The sequence below is a fragment of the Alternaria conjuncta genome (genome assembly GCF_024043145.1).
Source record: "Alternaria conjuncta strain BMP 0040 chromosome Unknown scaffold_13, whole genome shotgun sequence".
Lineage (NCBI taxonomy): Eukaryota > Fungi > Ascomycota > Dothideomycetes > Pleosporales > Pleosporaceae > Alternaria > Alternaria conjuncta.
In genome coordinates this window covers 819,771-837,341 of record NW_026250102.1, presented here as the reverse complement: position 1 = coordinate 837,341, position 17,571 = coordinate 819,771, and the positions used below count along the sequence as shown (strand labels likewise).

Below are 17,571 nucleotides of genomic sequence, written 5' to 3'. Positions count from 1 at the left end.
ACACGCTGTGGTAGGATTTGTTTGAAAACATCAACGGGGGTTTGTGATAATAGGATAATGAGTTGGTGTGCGCTTTGCAATAGTCCATTGCAGCCGAAGCTCAACGCAGGTGATGCAGCCGGAATTCTCAAACACATTGTTCAGTCGCCGTATAGATTGTGCGCCGCGCCAGGTTGGTCACTTTTTATTCGTGATCTTGCAGGGGCTGATCAATTCACACAGCGACCATAGCTGGTGATTCGGGTACGCAGATTGGATTCCCAATGTTGCTCGATAACGATAGTCGTTTTGGGCTCTTTCGAGAATGGATGCGGGTGTGCGATGAAGAACACAAAAGCTTTGAATGCTACCCCAAAAAGACCTCTCGACTGCCTACCAGAGTTCTCGATGTCAGTGACAACCGGCTGCGACTTCATGTGTCCAGAGTAGGTGAGCGAGGGGAGTACGTCGCTCTGTCACATTGCTGGGGTACGTTATCGCAAGAACAGAAGAGGTCTTTCTGCACGTCTTCTGGGAACTTTACGCTCAGATGCACCCAGGGTCTGGACATTGACACACTTTCAAAAACCTTTCAGGATGCTATCACGGTGACGCGCGAGCTCGGCAAAAGATACTTATGGATCGACTCGATATGCATAGTTCAGTATGACGATGATCTCGAAGATTGGAGAAAGGAGTCGGGGCAAATGGGCAACATCTTCGGTAATGCACACGTAACGATCGCCGCGACGTCTGCTCAAGATGCTACCCAGGGTTTCTTAGAGCGACCACGATTGCGAGACCCGAACTCTCAATTTGCCAAGGTTCACACAAGCACACATGGAACCGTGTTAATCAGCAGCATCATCGACGATTATCATAGCGATGTCGAAAACGGCGTCTTGAATCAGCGAGCCTGGGTCTTACAGGAGCGAGCACTGTCTCGACGGACTATTCACTTCACGGCCAACCAGACATATTGGGAATGTGGTGGAGGGGTACGCTGCGAAACGCTTACTCGAATGCGCAAGTGAGTTGCAATGACGTAGGATCGCCCACCGGAGGATCGGGCACTAACGCACCTCCAGCTCGAAAGCGCTTTTCCTAGCCGATCCAAAGTTCCCAGCATCTCTCATGCATCGTCGAAGACGCGACAAGATCCGATTATTCCAGGACCTGTTCGAAAGATATTCGCAGCTCGGCATCACGAATCCCACTGATAGGCCTGTCGCAATTTCCGGTTTGGTAGATCGACTAGCTGAGACGTTCAAGATGCGGGCTTCGCATGGCGTTTTCGATGACTATCTGCACAGAAGTCTCCTATGGCATCGAGCTGGTACTTCCAGAATGCAGCGAATTCAGTTTGCACCCGACCGACAGGTACCTTCGTGGTCTTGGATGGCAGTCAGTGGGCGCATCGCATATCCCAAAGTCGAGTGCTGCGAGGTTGAGTGGAATTCTGAGATCCGATTGGCAGATGGAGAACTACAGGCTACCACGAGACGCTTACAGCAGTGTAAGATCGAACCGAGGGATGATGAAGCTTGCGATGTACGAAGCGCAGCAGGTAGTGCCGAGATAGGCCGGGTGAAGTTCGATAGAACTGACATTATCGACGCACAAACACTTGAGTGTGTGGTAGTCGGTCGAGATGTGGAAACCTGTCCTAAGCACATGTATCACGTCTTGGTGGTCACACCAGTAAGTCGGAGCGAGGGATTCGTGTTTGAAAGAGTCGGTGTTGGCGCACTTCCGAGGGCGCTTTTGTGTTTCCGATCCCAAGTTGTCACTGCGCGCATAGTATGAGCACTCAACACACTGCGATGGATAATACATAATCTCCCACAGAAGCTTCGACGTGCGAAGAGAGTGAATCCCACAGTTATTCGTCCAGCTATATATATACCCTGCGAAGGTCTAGCGCGTGTTCGCTATTCGATACAACGTCATCGAAACGAAAGGTTTCAATAAACATGCACGCGATCTATCGAAGAGGAGGAAGCGATAGATAGCCATGCACGAGAACATTGGCTACCCCAAGATGATCTCTTTCCACTCGTCGGGAGATTGAGCAAACGCCGCTTGAAAGACCTTGCCAAGTGCCACCCGCCGATAGATGCCTTCCTCAGGAAACGGCTCCACCAGGAGCACGAAAAAGAGATCCCATTCAGACTCCACTCTCTCCTTGGGTAGATAGTATGTCCAGACAGGGAATTCTTGCTGGCTGAACGACTTGGCATCTGAGATGGCGATGAACTCGAACATGGTCTGACCCGTGGCCTCATACTTCTCAAGCCATTCCTTGCTAACAACGATGGATCCGCACTTATCGCCGCGTCGGTCTGCGATGTGGCATCGCGCTCTTGTTGCTCCGACGTCGTCGTCCCTCACGTCGGACTCGGTTGAGCGCACGATGTGGAATGAGGTTCTCCAGGTGGAAAACTGTAAGAACGGCTGATCGGGAAACTCTTTCAGGCCGTCCGTAGGCCGTCTGGGTGCCGATGTCCTGACGTGGTATGGATCTTCAGGTAGCGTTAGATTGAACGCATATTTCACTGGGACTAGCTCGCATCCATCTGGTAGTAAATGTTTGTACGGTCGACCGTAGCCATCATGCGTATCACGGCTGGGTACATCGTCGAAGATTACTTTGCTAGTATATCGTATTGGCTTCGATGTTTTCTTGCCAAGCGTGTTACTCATTTGACGGGCAAAGGTAGTAGTTTCATCGTGACTAGGTCCGTCCTTATGAATATCGATCGCACTGTAAGTGTCGTTTATATCGCTGATATCTTCACTACCAGACTCGTAAACGGGTTGCTCTTCAGTTCGTTCGAATGCGGGGTACCCTTTCCATTTGCCGTCAATACTACGATCAGTGAGGGAAAAATCTCTGTCCCAGAGACGACGCAGTTTTCCATGGCCATCTCTAATATGCCAATCAATCCATGTGTGTTCTTGCAGCCAAGCGTGAACATCAGAGAGGCAACCATCGACCATCTGGGCTTTGTATTGAATGCCATTACTTTTCCACCCGCACCACGACCAACTGGGGAACTTAAGATCCTTGTATTTTGGTTCTTTTGAGACCTTGTCGTAGTCTAGTAGAGTTAGTAAGTCGAGTGGCTCCCACAAAAGGGCGAGGTCGAAGTGCGATGTCGGAAGCCCAAATGCAAAGGGCGCCTGCATAGTACCCTCCATCAGCTTACACATCCCACTGAAAGCTGCCAGAATATCGAGCGGTTCGTAAAGCTCGCGCATCGTGTAGAGGTGAACGCAGTGAGCATAGAACCACATGCTGCGTTGCTTGAGCTCCGTGAGCATCTGAAGAGGGGCTTGGACCAAATCCAGCGACCACCCTCGGCCTTCCGGGTCCGCAAAGATATCTTCCGACATTCCCGTAGAGCGACACTGAAAGTATATTTGGCCGCCGGTAAATATCAGGCACCGCTTCGAAAGCATGCGTTCTTGGAATGTCCAACCGCGACTGTTCCACTTCGATGTCTGGATGCTGATCTCCGGTGGCTGATGCAGAACCAGAAGCACGCCCTCGGCATAAGCTCCGATTCGTTGCTGCGGCCGTTGGTCATCGTCTAGAGCTAGCAGACCCGTCTGTGAATCGCCGTCAGCGGCACAGATCGTCAGCGTAGCGTTGCCGTATATGAGATGCATGGCTCGCGCGTTGAGATTCCACGAGTGACTACTATCCTGGACGATGCACAATGCATCGATCCAAACATACCTGATCCCCAAGTCGTGAACAAGGCGGATGCTCTGTGCGAGAGCTTTCGGTAGCTTTCGGATAGTAGCTGCGAGTCCACCAGATTTCCTTCGATTCTGAATGTTCTCAATCTTCGTCCGATAGTCCATCGCACCAGTGTCTCCCCAAACATAGCTCACAGCCGCATATGGCTCGAAATGGAGATGGCCCTCCGTCTCCCCATATGGCAAGGGGACAAGACGGTCGTTTTCGATATCGATAACGCCGAAGTACGGCTCCGTCAGCGTTTCAAGAAAAGGGTTCTCGATACCGATCTTCTGGGTGCAGCGACGGTCATGATTCGTTTCGCAGAGTCGTAAGAACTCGCGAATGAGATTCTTCTTGCTTTCCGTTGCGCCGAAGCGTCGGCCGAGGAATAGCGTCTCCCTGTTCAATTGCTTGGGATAGTCGAGATCGGAAACTGCATATTTCATTGGTGCTGCTAATACCAAGTATGCCTCGAGGGATTTAAGTGATAGGTCACTCCATGTGACTCTCAGTCGACGGGTCCGTTTTCCTCTTTGCGCGCGCCTGGTGTCGCCCGGAGCGCGCCCGTCCATTTCCCAGGTCAAATGACATACTGCATCTTTGCCAACGACGTCTTTCTCTTCTTCGATGAAACTAACTACAAGATCGCATAGGGGGCACGCTGCAGCTCGCTCTCTGATGCTTCCAAGGGTCCCAAGACGAAATCGTTCGTTAGCTGACCGCAGGGACTCGAGCGACATGCGCATCTCAGCAGGTCTATCGTCTTTGATCACGAAACTCTTGACGCTGAGATTGAGTGATGCACATCGCGTGCATGGTCGGTCGACTCTAGGCACAACTGTACTGGTTTCGGAGGTATGACTAGGTATCGACCTTTCCGTTGGTGTGTCTGGCTGTTCTGGTTCGATCGGCATTGTAGATGTGGTAGCTTCCAGTGAAGCTCTAGCTGTCGTTTGCAGGACTGGAGTTGAAGTTGGCATGCATTTTGCAGCCGCAAGGCCACCGTAAGCTCTAGGACTAGATTAGTTTTACTAAGCAATGCATGCACGGAGGAGCTGTAGAATCAGGCATAGCCGCCTTCGTTTGATGATAGGACCACGTTCGCCATTTGGAGTAATCTAGCCGCCCCGTTCAGCTTTGTCATGCCGTCGTGCATCAGCAGGAGCGGGAAACCATGCACGTCGGCACTGTTGGTGTAGAATCATGCAAGCGACATTGAATAAGGCAGGATAGCGGGTATCTACGATCAATTGCTCACCGTGCAGTCACTACAGTGCGCTGTTATGAAGCATACGTCGCTGAGGCCAAACCTTGGGCATTGTCACTAGCCGGTGAATGCGGACGAGCCACCGCGGCAGACCTGATATATCGGTCGCCCTAGGTAAAGGACTCAACTTTCCGCGGCCTTGTTGATGCGATGCTCCAGGAGGACAACACATGGAACGGGGCAACCGCGTGAAGTCACATACGCGCATCGACGCGACACAGGAGCTTATTCTAGCGGACCTAGAGAGAGCAAAATATGGAAGCCATCAGATTCTGACCGACTCCGATGCGGCAAATGGTCGACGCGATGTGATTTCAATATCCAGGAATGTGAGAGTGCCGCGGTTCGAGAGTCCTAGTTAGCCACAGCAAAACGATACAATCGAAACCTATCACGACGTCAGGCAACAACATGGTCAGCAGCGGAAGAGGGTCAAACCACAACAACAGCCTCAAAAACCCAACCCGCATCCCACTCTCCACATCAAAAGGCCATGGCAACGAGGGAAAAATCCAAGAGAGTATCTAAACACATGATTATTGGCAGACAAGTCATCCAGGAAGACAGGAAGAGACGAGCTGGTCCTATGTGATATTAGCAGCCATGAGTCCTCCGCTTCCGTGGTAAATGCCGCTGATGCATGCGCAATCGTATGTGCAATCGTATGTGAGGAGACCTGAGACCAAGTGAAAGATCTGAACAAGACCGAAGTCCTTCCACAGAACGTACCGAAGTAAGCACTCCTCCACCGCCATGTCCCGCGCCATATACAAGCTCTCGCCCATCATCCGCCTAAACAATCATGTCCGTCATCCATCGAGACCTTATCCTTTCAGTTCTCACCAAGACCTTCATCCATCATACCTCTGAACGTTCGTTCATCCCTCACGTTGATCTTGACAACGCAGCTTCCACCATCCAAGCACTGCACGTTGTACACCTTCGCCAGCATAGCCTGAAAAGCAACGCTCAAAAAGAAGAACAAACAGATGAAAGAAAGAGAGTCGTATCATACCGTCAACGCCATGCATACGTGCCAGAGGTGTGAGAGTGTGCCGAGAGTAGAAACCGTAAGAGTAAACCGAGAGAATGAGCCGTGAAGAAAACGTAAGAACCGATCAAGGCATACTGTACACATGAGTGACTGGGCATGCTCGGCAGTAGTGGCTACCGAGCACCCCACGACAGTTGTGACGTACCGTTCGGTTAAAACCTGCTGGCAGCAGCACCCCAGAGGGAGTTGTAGATCTTGTCCACGACGTAGGAAGCGCGGATGGTGCGGCTGTTGAAGGTACGACCGTTGAGACCTTGGAGAGCCTTCTCACCGCCGGAGACGGAGTCGAACTTGACGAAGACGTCACCCTCGCTGTTGGCGTCGACAGCAATGTGAACGACCTTGCCGTACTTCTTGTCACACTCGGACTTGATCTCGTGTTGGAGCTCCTTGTTCCAGTTGTCACCGTAGTTGCGCTGCTCCCTGGTGATGTGTTAGCGAATGTCACGGAAAAGATGGAAGGACTTACTCGTCAGGGTCAAAGACGTTCTCGATCTTGACGCACTTGGAAGCCATGGGAGTGGCGGGGGCCGGGGCGGGAGCCTTGCGAGTGGTGGGTACAGGCATAGCCTGACCGCCCTGCCTGGAGTCACCGGGAACGTCGCGGCGAGCGAGAGCGTCCATGAGCCTGCTGCGGTCATAAGTCTTGAAGTTGACTCCAGCGACATCAGAGTCGTCGAGGGCAGAGGCGCCGCTAACCCCACGGTCGTCCTTGCTATGGGTACGGTCGAAGACACCACCAGTACCACCAGCATAGGCACCACGGCCACCAGCACCGCTGAAGGCAGAGCCTTGGTAGGACTGAGCCTGCTGGGTGAATGTACGGAGGAGGTTCGCGGTCGATTCGGGGGTGAACTTGTCGTTGCCGAGACCAACGCGGATCTGGCGGCCAGCGAGCTCGAAACCGTTCATCTCTGCGAGAGCATTCTTAGCGTGCGAGGGGTCAACGAACCTGTGATGTGTTAGCAAATGATGTCGCAGTGAACATGGACAGACGACTTACTGAACGAAACCATATCCCTTGGAGCGGCCAGGGTTCAACTCATCGCGCTGGAGGATGACCTGCTCAAGCTCACCAAAAGGCTCGAAGATCTCCTGGAGATCCTTCTCGGTGACGCTGAAGTGGATGTTGCCGACGTAGAGACGGTGGAAGGGGGCGCCGTTGGCACCGGGTGCAGCACCGCCCTCGGAAGGACGAGCAGCACGGTTCTTCTCGGCTTCAGTAAGCTGGGCAATGATGGGGACGCCCTTCAGTTTCTGGCCAGTCAGCTCCAGTGCAAGAGGTACAGACTCTTCAGCTTCGAACTCAACGTAGCCGACGCTGGAGGGATGTTAGCATATATGTATGAGGAACGAAGAAGTGAGTACTCACCCCTTGCTACGGCCGGTAACACGGTCTTTGACGATCTGAGCTTCGACAACAGGGCCGACACGCTCGAAGAAGCTGCGCAAGTGGCGCATCTCAGCGCGCTGGGAGATCTGCTGGACGAAGATGGTGCGCTTGTCGCGATCGTCCTCGGTGACCTCTGGCTTGGGCGGAGTGTTGTTGCGACGGCTGTTGCGGCGGTCATCACCACCGTTGCGGCGACGGTCGCGGGACCTCTCGCGGTACCTGTCGTTGCCGCGGTCGCGAGGGGAGCGAGAACGCGGACGACCGCTACCGCTGTAGAAGTCGCCTCCGCGGTCACGGCCTCCACGACCTCCACGGCGGTCGCGCGAGCTGCTTCGGCGGAGCCTATCACGGTCTTCATCTGTGTCAGCACCTTTGCTAGAACGGGGACGGCTTCCGTCTCTTCGGCGGTGGTCTCTATCGCGGCTGCGACGGCGATCTCCATTGGACTCACGATGACGGTCCCCACGGTCTCGGCTCCTATCACGGCGGTCACGGCGATCTGAGTGGCGGTCGTCGCGACGGCTGTCGGTGTCGCGCGCCTCGCTGCTGGCAGTGCGCTTGCGCTCGGCGTCCTTCATCTCGACCTCGCGGGCGGTCTCCTCGAGGAGGGCCTCGACTGCGGCTTGGGTAGACATGTCGACGTCGGTGGCGGTTCCTAGCTCTCGATAAGCGTAGCTGGTGGAAGTGATGCGCGATGTCACGGCAATGGGCGATGTGTTGTTGTGATGGCGAGCTGGGGCTCAAGTATTGATTTCAATTGCGATATCGAACGGACGTAGAAATGTCACTGCTGGCGCTTGCCGAATGACCTCTTGAGCGAGATGCACTTGACAAATGGGTGCTTGATTGAAGCTTTGCTCGTGCAGCACGACGTGTTAATGGGTGGGTGAGTGGAAAGCGGAGAGGCAGGCCTGGGCGTGATAACTTGAAAAGTTGGAGAGGCCTTGGCAGGGTCCTAATAGGCAGCAGATCACGTGTTTCGGTGACTGCCGCCGTGAGCGCAACAGGAAAATGAGCAGTGACTGAAGAATGGTGAACAGAAGTGAAGTGATTGTTGGCATTACTATTATCTGAGGTAGTGAGTCATAAAGTTATCTAAAAACATCAAAGCCGCATCGACCCAAAATGGCCCTGCAGACCCGCTGAACGCCTTCTTCAATGCCGGTCTTGACAACGTGGTGACAGGTGGGTGTCTAATAACAATAGTCTATTCGTGCGTCGCCATTCAAGTGGACTTGATGACCTTGGAGGGTCCCATCTCAAGCTCGGTGCCGAAGATGCGGTCCCAGAAGCGGCTGGTGACACCGAAACCGTTTTGGTAGTCGGCGAAGTGGTGCGCAAGGTGGTACTTCTTGAGTTGCTGGTAGTACGGAGGTAGCCTTCAGTTTGTTAGCGAGGTCCTTCAAAGTGATCTATGGGTATACATACTTCTGGTGGTGGAGGAAGTAATGTGTCATGTCGTAGCAAGTGTAGCCAAAGATACCACCACAGTAGGCAGCCAGAGCGGCATACCAATTCCAGAAGATGATCGCGTGGGCGAACTTCCAGAACGGTGCCGCCAAGACAGCGAAGAGTGTAGGTGGCATGACGAGCCTGTATCTGTCCATGGGAAGGTAGTGGTGGATGCCGTGGAGCAAGAAGTGGAGGGTGATCGCGACGCGGTTATCGGGGAGATGGCTGCTTGATGTTAGTACAGACAGGTCCATATGGATGAAGAGTACTTACTCGTCCAAATGGAACAAGCCCCTGTGCAGGACGTATTCGATAATGGTCCAGAATCCCAGCCCAAAGACCCAGTACCCAGCAAGTTCCGTCGCGGAGGATAGTCCACCAAACGCAACGGCTGTTCCATACGCGACACAGGGCCACCAGAGCGATGGCACGACCCACCACGGCGTCTTGCTGAGCGGCTCCAGGAAGTTACCGAACAGCGGCGCGGAGTCGCCTCCCTTGTAGTGGCGCGGGCGATGCACCTGCTGTAGGTAAAAGTCCTTGCTGAATCCACCATTCCAGACCTGCATCAGAAGCGGCTTGCTCAGGTCCAAGAACTTGTGCTGCTTGTAGTCCTGGTTCGGATCTGTCGGTCTTGAAAGATCTTCCGCAGATGACATGCCGGTTGCTTCGTACAGCGGCTTGCCGTCCTGTTCCATGCCCTTGAGCTCCAGCTTGCCAACCTCGGAAGATGGCAGAGGCACAATATCTGCAGGATTCGAGCTCTTCACTACGCCATTCAGAAGATTTTCGGGGACCATGAAGCCCACCAAGTTCTCCTCGAGAATCTCGTATGCGGAATCGGAATGGGTGTGCGAGATCTCGTCCTTCAGAATTGCCTCTATGTCTTTGCCCGCGTATTCCAGGATGAACTCGGGGCCACCGGGATGGCCATCAAGGAAGTCGGTAACATCGTAGACCTTGGTGCCGATTGTAACATAGCAGGACTTCTCGTTGTTGTGCGCGCGCACCTCGGCGGTCGGAATCGTCGGAAGGGTGCGGCCGGGCATCGTGGTAGTTGTAGACATCAAGTCTATGTTCGGCGGTGGGTTGTTTGCGGTACGTAGGAATGGGACTGGCGAGGGTTGTTTATATGTGTCCAGCGGTGTATCTTCAAACACTGGTCTCGGCGGTGTGGTGAATAGCTGCGGTTGCGTGGCGACACTAATTCGGTGGCCGAGGAGAGAAGCTGCGGCGCAGTAAAACACAGCACGATGTAGAGAAGGAGCGTATAGGGTGGGAGGATGCGCGGTAGAGTAACAATACAAGCCGCGGGAGTGTACGGAGAGTAATGTAGCAATCAGTCAATTGTCAGGAGAGCCAAGAGATGCGCAGATCTCACCACCCGCAGCTAATGGTGGCGAGACCGGCATTCGTGCGCTTCCACCTCCGAGATGCCACCACGAAATCTCAGACCGCGAATAGGAGATGCAATTTCCCCTCGCCTGGTATTCGCCGTAGTATGCGCTGATTGGCCTCGGTCTCTTGTAGCGCTCTGCTCATGCCCATAGTCGGATCACTGATGTTCTAGTTGTCCGCTTCCGTTGTCCGAATGCTTTCGCTGCCCGGATGCTTTCGGTCGTGGTTTGCATGTCGACATCGCCTCACGCCTAACGCCCCAGGGGATGACAGGATTCCATCGCATTATTTTGCATGCACAACATTTCAATCATTCCACAATTTCTAGGTCGACGTAAAGTCCTGCCTCAATTGATATTGCCATCATGAAGGACCTGCTTAGGATCTACTGCGACACATGATCCGGCGTACCTTGGTCACGCTTTCACGTCCTTCACATGCTTCACGCGTTGCATGGCTACCAACGAGAACCCGAATGCAGCTTGCATCGTTGCGAAACTATCTGGGTGCCTGGGCCGCATTTGCATTTCTTTGTAGAGGACAGCAGCAAGACTAATCGATAAAATTGAACACCTCTACAAGGTCGACTAACGCTCAACGACCGAGACCCAGACATCTTATCAGATGCCTATCTCAGAGAATGCAACCGTCAAGCAAGCCACCAACTCATCGGCCCGTTGTTTGAAAAGCCATGGCGTGGACGCCAATGACAGGCTGTAAGGCTGTCCGTCAGCCTTGCTGGACCCTTGTCTGCCAGGGGCAGGAACACGACATTGCGTCACTGACGGATACCAAGTCGCGACTTCTTCACTGCAGCCAACAACAGCCAATCCTTGGATATGTGCCTTGCTTGCGGTGCAGGGCCCCGGCCCTTAACCTCACCACCTTTCCCAGCCTTATTCTCAGCATCCTCACAACCTTACGCTCATCTCTACCTTTGCGACGAAGCTCAGCAGATCTGCACCCTCGCATCACATATCTAGCAACCATTCCTCACCTCGAAGACCTATTCTGTGATTGCGCATGCGCCGTGCGCAGTCACACCCCATCATGTCTGCTGTTATGTCCAACAGGGATCATACCCGGTCTATAAACCGCCTCTCTATCGCACAGCTATGCACCCTCTGTCTGAGCGCGCTGCCTATGGCCGACGCCATTCATCACATGGGGCCTAATCACCACATGGCATTTAAGGCACCCTGGAAGACCAATCGGAGGAAACTGGACATCACACCCCTGCTGGTGACGAACCAGTGTCCCGAGCCCATCTGGCCTGGTATTGGAACGCAGTCCGGCACAGGTCCAGGCGAGACTGGCTTCAAGCTCGAACCCGGAGAGACGAGGAATCAGACTGTTTCAGAGGACTGGCAGGGTCGAGTCTGGGGGAGAACAAACTGCACCTTCAACGACGATGGCACTGCTGCTGCATCGGGTCGTGGAAAGGCTTGCACATCCGGCGACTGTAATGGCGCCTTGAACTGTCAAGTCGGAGTATGTCATACCCTTGCCGCCTTTCAACCGACTCCCGCTGACTCAGATACAGGGAGACGTACCCGTTTCGCTCGCCGAATTCACGTTGGACGCCGGAGACGGAAACACATACTACGACATCTCGCTTGTCGATGGCTACAATGTCCCCATGGCAATTGTCCTCCAGCCGCTGGACAACGTGACGCTCGACGACATCCCTCCGAACCTCACCAACCCGTCTTGTCAAGGCACAGACGGGCTCCTGGCTACCCAGGGCTACAACCCGTACCCGGAATTCCCCAACTTCCTCCGCACGAATACCTCGTATCCACTCTCCTTCGACCAGGACGTAGACGAGAATAAGATCTCCAAATGGTGTCCCTGGGATCTACAGCAGAGTCCTCCAGAGAAGCCTGGCGACGGCGTATATCCGTACCCTGACGACAACATCCAACGGCCACAATTTAACCCCTGCTTCTCCGCATGCGCGAAGAACAACCAGCCCAAGGACTGCTGCACAGGCGAGTACAACTCCCCAAACAAATGCGAACCGAGCGAGTATTCCAAGAACGTAAAGGCAGTCTGTCCAGATGCTTACAGCTATGGTATGTACCCCACCTACACCAGATCATTTGAGTAAGACTAACAGCCGCATCAGCATTCGACGACCAATTCTCTACCTTCATCATCCCCTCTGGCGCCGGCTTCGAAGTCGTATTTTGTCCTGGTGCGCGTTCCACAACCATCCTTGCGACAAGTCGAGATAAGATGCTGGCGTTGGCGCAGAATGGGAGGGTGGAGAGACAGACTACGATGATGATGAGCGAGCCCAGGAGCGACGAGGTCCGGAGAAGCGCTGCGTCGGAGATATCCCGACATGACGGCAGCTTGCTCGCGTTTGTCTCGGCTGTGATAGCTGCTGCTTCAGCATCGTACTTTTGGTAGCAAGGCGGTCGCACATGGTCAAAAAGGATTTGGAAGTTCCCTTATTACTGGTAGCCGAAGGTTGGATAGCTCTGGTGGTTACTGTCGTTTGATATTCGGATAGTTCTATACCCTTCGTCTTTGTACGAATTCTTCTTCAAAAGTCCCATTACATTAACGACCTGGCCGCCGAAGGCTTACTGCATGCTCACATATGCCGTCCCGGAAAGCCGGCTGCCTATTCACCCTCCGTTGTCAAAGAAGCAATCCTAAGGTTGCACGACGCCGGCACCATCCCACACCGCGTGGGGGGCTGCACCACCCGGAACGCTGCCGTCGCGCCTTCACCACCCTTCTTAACACCTCCAACTTCCACATCCGACACGGAGCGACCAGGACCGCTACCATCTCGCAACTCGCCGTCTATACCTGCACCTCGTGGCCGTTGGACGGCTGAACTGCGGCTCAAGACCGCATCTTCCGACGTCAGATCCACAAATGGTATCGCGCTAGCTACTTTGAGCGCGGAGCAAGTACTCCGTCTTCCTTTCTTGACCACGTTAAGCGCGAGATGGAGCTCAACGCGGCACTCCTTGCTCCGGAGTGGTGAAACGTCTGATGTGGTATGGCTGAGGTTTCCAGTCGTCATTCAAGAGAAAGGACGTCCCTGCCTAGGTAATTGTGCCTACCCCGCCAATTGGTAGTACCAGACAGTCACTTCCCGTGTCGGCAGAAGACTGAACAATTACCACCATCTTGAACAACAAGAACCATGGCGAAGGCACAGGCTCTCAGCGTTCACGTCTTGTCGGAAGGATGGACATTCAAGCAAGGTGATGATTCCGCTAAGGATGCGTGGATGCCAGTCAAAAAGGTCCCGACGAATGTTCACCTGGACCTGATGGACAATGACAAGTACGTCCAACATCCCAAAACCTACATGAACTTGGAAGAACTGACACGAAGACTAGAATCCCAGATCCCTTCCTGGGCTTCAATGAACTTGAAGCAGAATGGGTAGCGGACAAGACTTGGACCTACAAAGTCGAGCTGCCCAAGGTACCGGAGGCGAAGGAAGGCATCGCACATGTACTCGCATTTGACGGTCTCGACACTTTCGCCACTGTCAAGCTCAATGGAGAAACTATCCTGAAGAGCGACAACATGTTCGTCCCGCATCGACTTGATGTGACTAAGAAGCTCAGCTCCGACGGCAAGAACACTCTGGAAATCGACTTCGCTTCTGCACGTCTCGAAGCTATCAAGATCAAGGAGAAGTATCCGGATCACAAGTGGATTGGATTCAATGGCGACATGTCCAGGCTTGCTGTGAGGAAAGCCCAGTACCACTGGGGCTGGGACTGGGGACCGATCTTGAACACTTGCGGTCCGTGGCGCGAAGTGCGACTGGAGACCTATCAAGCAAGAGCCAAGGACCTGAGAGTGGACTACAAGCTTGACGATAGCCTCAAATCCGTCCAAGGAACCATTTCCGCGGCTGTTGAGGGCGACTCGGCGGATAGCGTCAGCTTTGATGTATACGATGGTGATCAACGTGTCTTCAGAGAGACTGCGAAAATAAGCGACGGCGTTGCTAAAGTGGATTTCCATGTCAGCAGTCCCAAGTTGTGGTACCCGCACGGTTATGGCGAGCAGCCTCTGTACACTGTCACTGCAACGGTCCTTGCCAATGGAACAGACGTCCATCAAACATCACGGCGAACAGGATTCCGGAAGGGCGAGCTCATCCAGGAACCGGATGCAATCGGCAAAAGCTTCTACTTCCGCGTCAATGGCGTCGATGTGTTCTGTGGCGGTTCGGATTGGATCCCCGCGGATTCATTCACTCCCCGTGTGACCGCGGAGAAATACCGTAAATGGCTGGAGATGATGGTCGATGGCTATCAAATAATGATCAGAATCTGGGGCGGCGGCATCTGGGAAGAAGACATATTCTACGAGCTCTGCGACGAACTCGGTGTCCTTGTGTGGCAAGATTTCATGTTTGGGTGCGGCAACTATCCCGCCTTTCCGGACATCTTGCAGTCAATCAAGGAAGAGTGCACTGCCAACGTCACCAGATTGCGACATCACCCATCCATCATCATCTATGCGGGGAACAATGAGGACTACCAGGTGCAGGAGTCGTATGGCTTGACGTACGATTACGAGGACAAGAACCCGGACAACTGGCTAAAGACCGATTTCCCGGCCAGGTACATATACGAAAAGGTACGTGCGTATCACATACTAGTAAATACTATTACGCTGACAGTACACTTTGGTAGCTGCTGCCCGATGTCGTTGCGGCGGAAAGCCCACATGTGCCATATCACCCAGGGTCACCATGGGGCGACGGACTCAAGACGTCCAACCCCACAGTGGGTGACATGCATCAGTGGAATGGTAACAATCTCCACATTGCCTCACATATAGTATACTAACGATGGATACAGTATGGCACGGCACACAAGAGAAGTACCAGATATTCGACACGCTCGGTGGACGCTTTAACAGCGAATTCGGCATGGAAGCCTTCCCACACATCGACACGATCAAGTACTACTGCACCGACCCCTCGCAGCTTTACCCGCAAAGCCACATGCTTGATTTCCACAACAAGGCCGACGGCCACGAGCGGCGAATAGCCACGTATCTGGTGGAAAACTTCCGGACCAAGACCGACCTAGAGGTATGTGCCGTCCGACGGTTACCCGGTTCATGGTCGGGAACTAGACCAAGTGGGCCGCAATATAGCCGGTATAGGGTACTGACAGCGAATAGTCGTTCATCCACCTTACACAGCTGTCGCAAGCCGAAGCACTAATGTTCGGCTACAGGGGCTGGAGGCGCCAGTGGGGACAGAACAGGCATTGTGGTGGTGCACTCGTCTGGCAGCTCAACGACTGCTGGCCAGTTACGTCGTGGTCCATCGTCGATTACTTCCAGCGCAAGAAACCGGCTTACTACGCCATGCGCCGCGTACTTGCCCCGATTGCTGTCGCAGTCAAAAGGGCGCATTTTGACTGGAGCGTCGTGCATGCCAGAGTGCCCAAGACGAGCGACTATGAAGTCTGGGTCGCGAGTCAGAGGCTAGAAGAAGTGGTCGCAACTGTTGAGTTGCGGTATATTAGCGTTGAGAGCGGCAAGGAGATTAAGAATAAGATCGTCAAGAAGGATATCAGGCTCGTACCGAACGGAACGACCGACGTTCTCGCTGGCACGATCGACAACCGGAACGAGGAGCCGCATGTCCTAGCCGTACGTATATGGGTCGATGGCGAAATCGTGTCGCGCGACGTCGATTGGCCGCAGCCGCTTAAGTATCTGGACTTCAAGGACCGCGGGTTGGAAGTCGTACCCCAAGGCGAGACTATCACAGTCAAGGCACAGAAGCCGACCAAGGGTCTGGTCTTTGAGGAGCGCTCAGGCGTCCTCGTTCACGACAGCGCTATAGATGTTGTTCCTGGCGATGAGCAAGTCATTAAGGTCAAGGGGCTGGGTAAGCAGGACGAGCCGTTGAGGTGGACATACTTGGGCAAAGAGTAGGGATCAGCTCGTAACTGTGGATTCGGAATGTGGAGGTTGCTTGATGAGGTGGGAAGGATGCAGCATCACACTGCTGTGGAGTATGTGGAAATGCAAAGTATACATGTAGTTAGAGGAACATGTCTTCGCGCATACTGACGCGCCAGCACTCCAAGTCCTTCATCACCACATCATTACTTGCAACATCCACCGGCCCTGCGTAAACAATTATCTCTGACGATCTAACATAAACTTTGTGAATACGGACATTATAGGCAAGGAGCGACACAGGTTACGAGTTACTGGATTACTGGATTACTCAACGGTAATACTACGCATTGTCGAGTACATACATAGAGTTTGAACCGGCGGCCTATATGTGAGGCTGCTATAGGTCCGTCGTCATGTTGGCCTGCCAAGGCCTGGATATGAAAGGCGTCTATCTTTCCAGGGTAAATTAAATGGCGTTGCTGGCGGGATGTCGCATTGGTTGGATGCGGCATGCATGGGGTAGAGGGGTGCAGGCAAATGCAACCTAGCCGCATGCTGTCACGCAAAGCCGGTTCCCAAAGTTCGCAGCGATGGTGGTGCAGTTTGCGAGTCGAGAGGCCTGGGAAGGAGCGAAGGGTTGGTGGGAAGGTGGTGGACGACTTCTCTCTCTTTCTGTGTGTTTGTGTTTGTGGTACTGGTAGAGCATACATAGCCAGTACCTACGCAGCCTTGCAAATAGCCGGTGATGCTTTCCTTCAGCGCTCTCTTAGCACTGGTCAGAGTACTGCTGCATGGGGTAGAGGGTGCAGACAGTATGCACCCTAGCCGCATGCATCACGCAAAGCCGGTTCGCAGCAACTGCGCTGTGCTCTCGGCCCAGGAAGGATCGCGACCCGGACGCTGGTATGTGGACTTTTATTTTGGATACTGAATATGCCGGCAGAAGGCCGTGGTAGCGAATACGCGCAGACCCTCTTCGTTCTTACGCCTGTAACGCGGCTTGCCTGTAATGACCGGCCTTCATAGATCGGGTGAGTGGTACCCGAAACATGGTGTTCGACGTTTGGGTCTGGAATTTAGGTTCGCAGCGCACCACCACGCGCTCCCCAGAGACACGTTCTCTAACGTAGACCCGCCATCCTTTCTCATCCGCGGACATGCGATCGAGAGTACGCGCTGCTTGATCGTGGCGGGAAGGATCCGCACTCGCTGAAACGACGTGCAGTAGTGCTGCCGCAGGCGGCCAGGTGGGAAAAAAGGGTTGCTTCATGTCCTGTCGGACGAGAAAGGCAACTGACATGCGCGATCTCTTCTGGAACGCATTTCGAAGCCGTCGGCAGCGGCACGCTCCCATCTCTCGACACCAA

At 53.7% G+C, this 17,571-nt stretch overlaps 5 protein-coding genes across 5 annotated transcripts; 2 read left to right on the top strand and 3 right to left on the bottom strand.

Annotated features, from left to right (window-relative positions):
* Window positions 1–2,010: 2,010 nt before the first annotated feature.
* On the bottom strand, window positions 2,011–4,173 carry J4E85_008599 (uncharacterized protein; the record flags this gene model as incomplete). Its single annotated transcript, XM_051472823.1, has 2 exons — window positions 2,011–3,080; window positions 3,189–4,173. The coding sequence occupies 2 exons, from the start codon at window positions 4,171–4,173 to the stop codon at window positions 2,011–2,013; spliced, it is 2,055 nt and encodes a 684-aa protein (XP_051323644.1).
* A 2,027-nt stretch (window positions 4,174–6,200) lies between these two features.
* On the bottom strand, window positions 6,201–8,076 carry J4E85_008598 (uncharacterized protein; the record flags this gene model as incomplete). Its single annotated transcript, XM_051472822.1, has 4 exons — window positions 6,201–6,471; window positions 6,518–7,000; window positions 7,052–7,369; window positions 7,421–8,076. 4 exons carry the CDS (start codon window positions 8,074–8,076, stop codon window positions 6,201–6,203), a joined length of 1,728 nt encoding a protein of 575 aa, XP_051323643.1.
* Window positions 8,077–8,666: 590 nt separating this feature from the next.
* On the bottom strand, window positions 8,667–9,942 carry J4E85_008597 (uncharacterized protein; the record flags this gene model as incomplete). The annotated part of the gene is made up of 3 exons (XM_051472821.1): window positions 8,667–8,820; window positions 8,870–9,118; window positions 9,167–9,942. 3 exons carry the CDS (start codon window positions 9,940–9,942, stop codon window positions 8,667–8,669), a joined length of 1,179 nt encoding a protein of 392 aa, XP_051323642.1.
* Window positions 9,943–11,341: 1,399 nt separating this feature from the next.
* Window positions 11,342–12,706, top strand: J4E85_008596 (uncharacterized protein; the record flags this gene model as incomplete). Its single annotated transcript, XM_051472820.1, has 3 exons — window positions 11,342–11,782; window positions 11,835–12,366; window positions 12,420–12,706. 3 exons carry the CDS (start codon window positions 11,342–11,344, stop codon window positions 12,704–12,706), a joined length of 1,260 nt encoding a protein of 419 aa, XP_051323641.1.
* Window positions 12,707–13,457: 751 nt separating this feature from the next.
* On the top strand, window positions 13,458–16,234 carry J4E85_008595 (uncharacterized protein; the record flags this gene model as incomplete). Its single annotated transcript, XM_051472819.1, has 5 exons — window positions 13,458–13,600; window positions 13,657–14,917; window positions 14,974–15,091; window positions 15,142–15,377; window positions 15,470–16,234. 5 exons carry the CDS (start codon window positions 13,458–13,460, stop codon window positions 16,232–16,234), a joined length of 2,523 nt encoding a protein of 840 aa, XP_051323640.1.
* Between the last annotated feature and the right edge of the window lie 1,337 nt (window positions 16,235–17,571).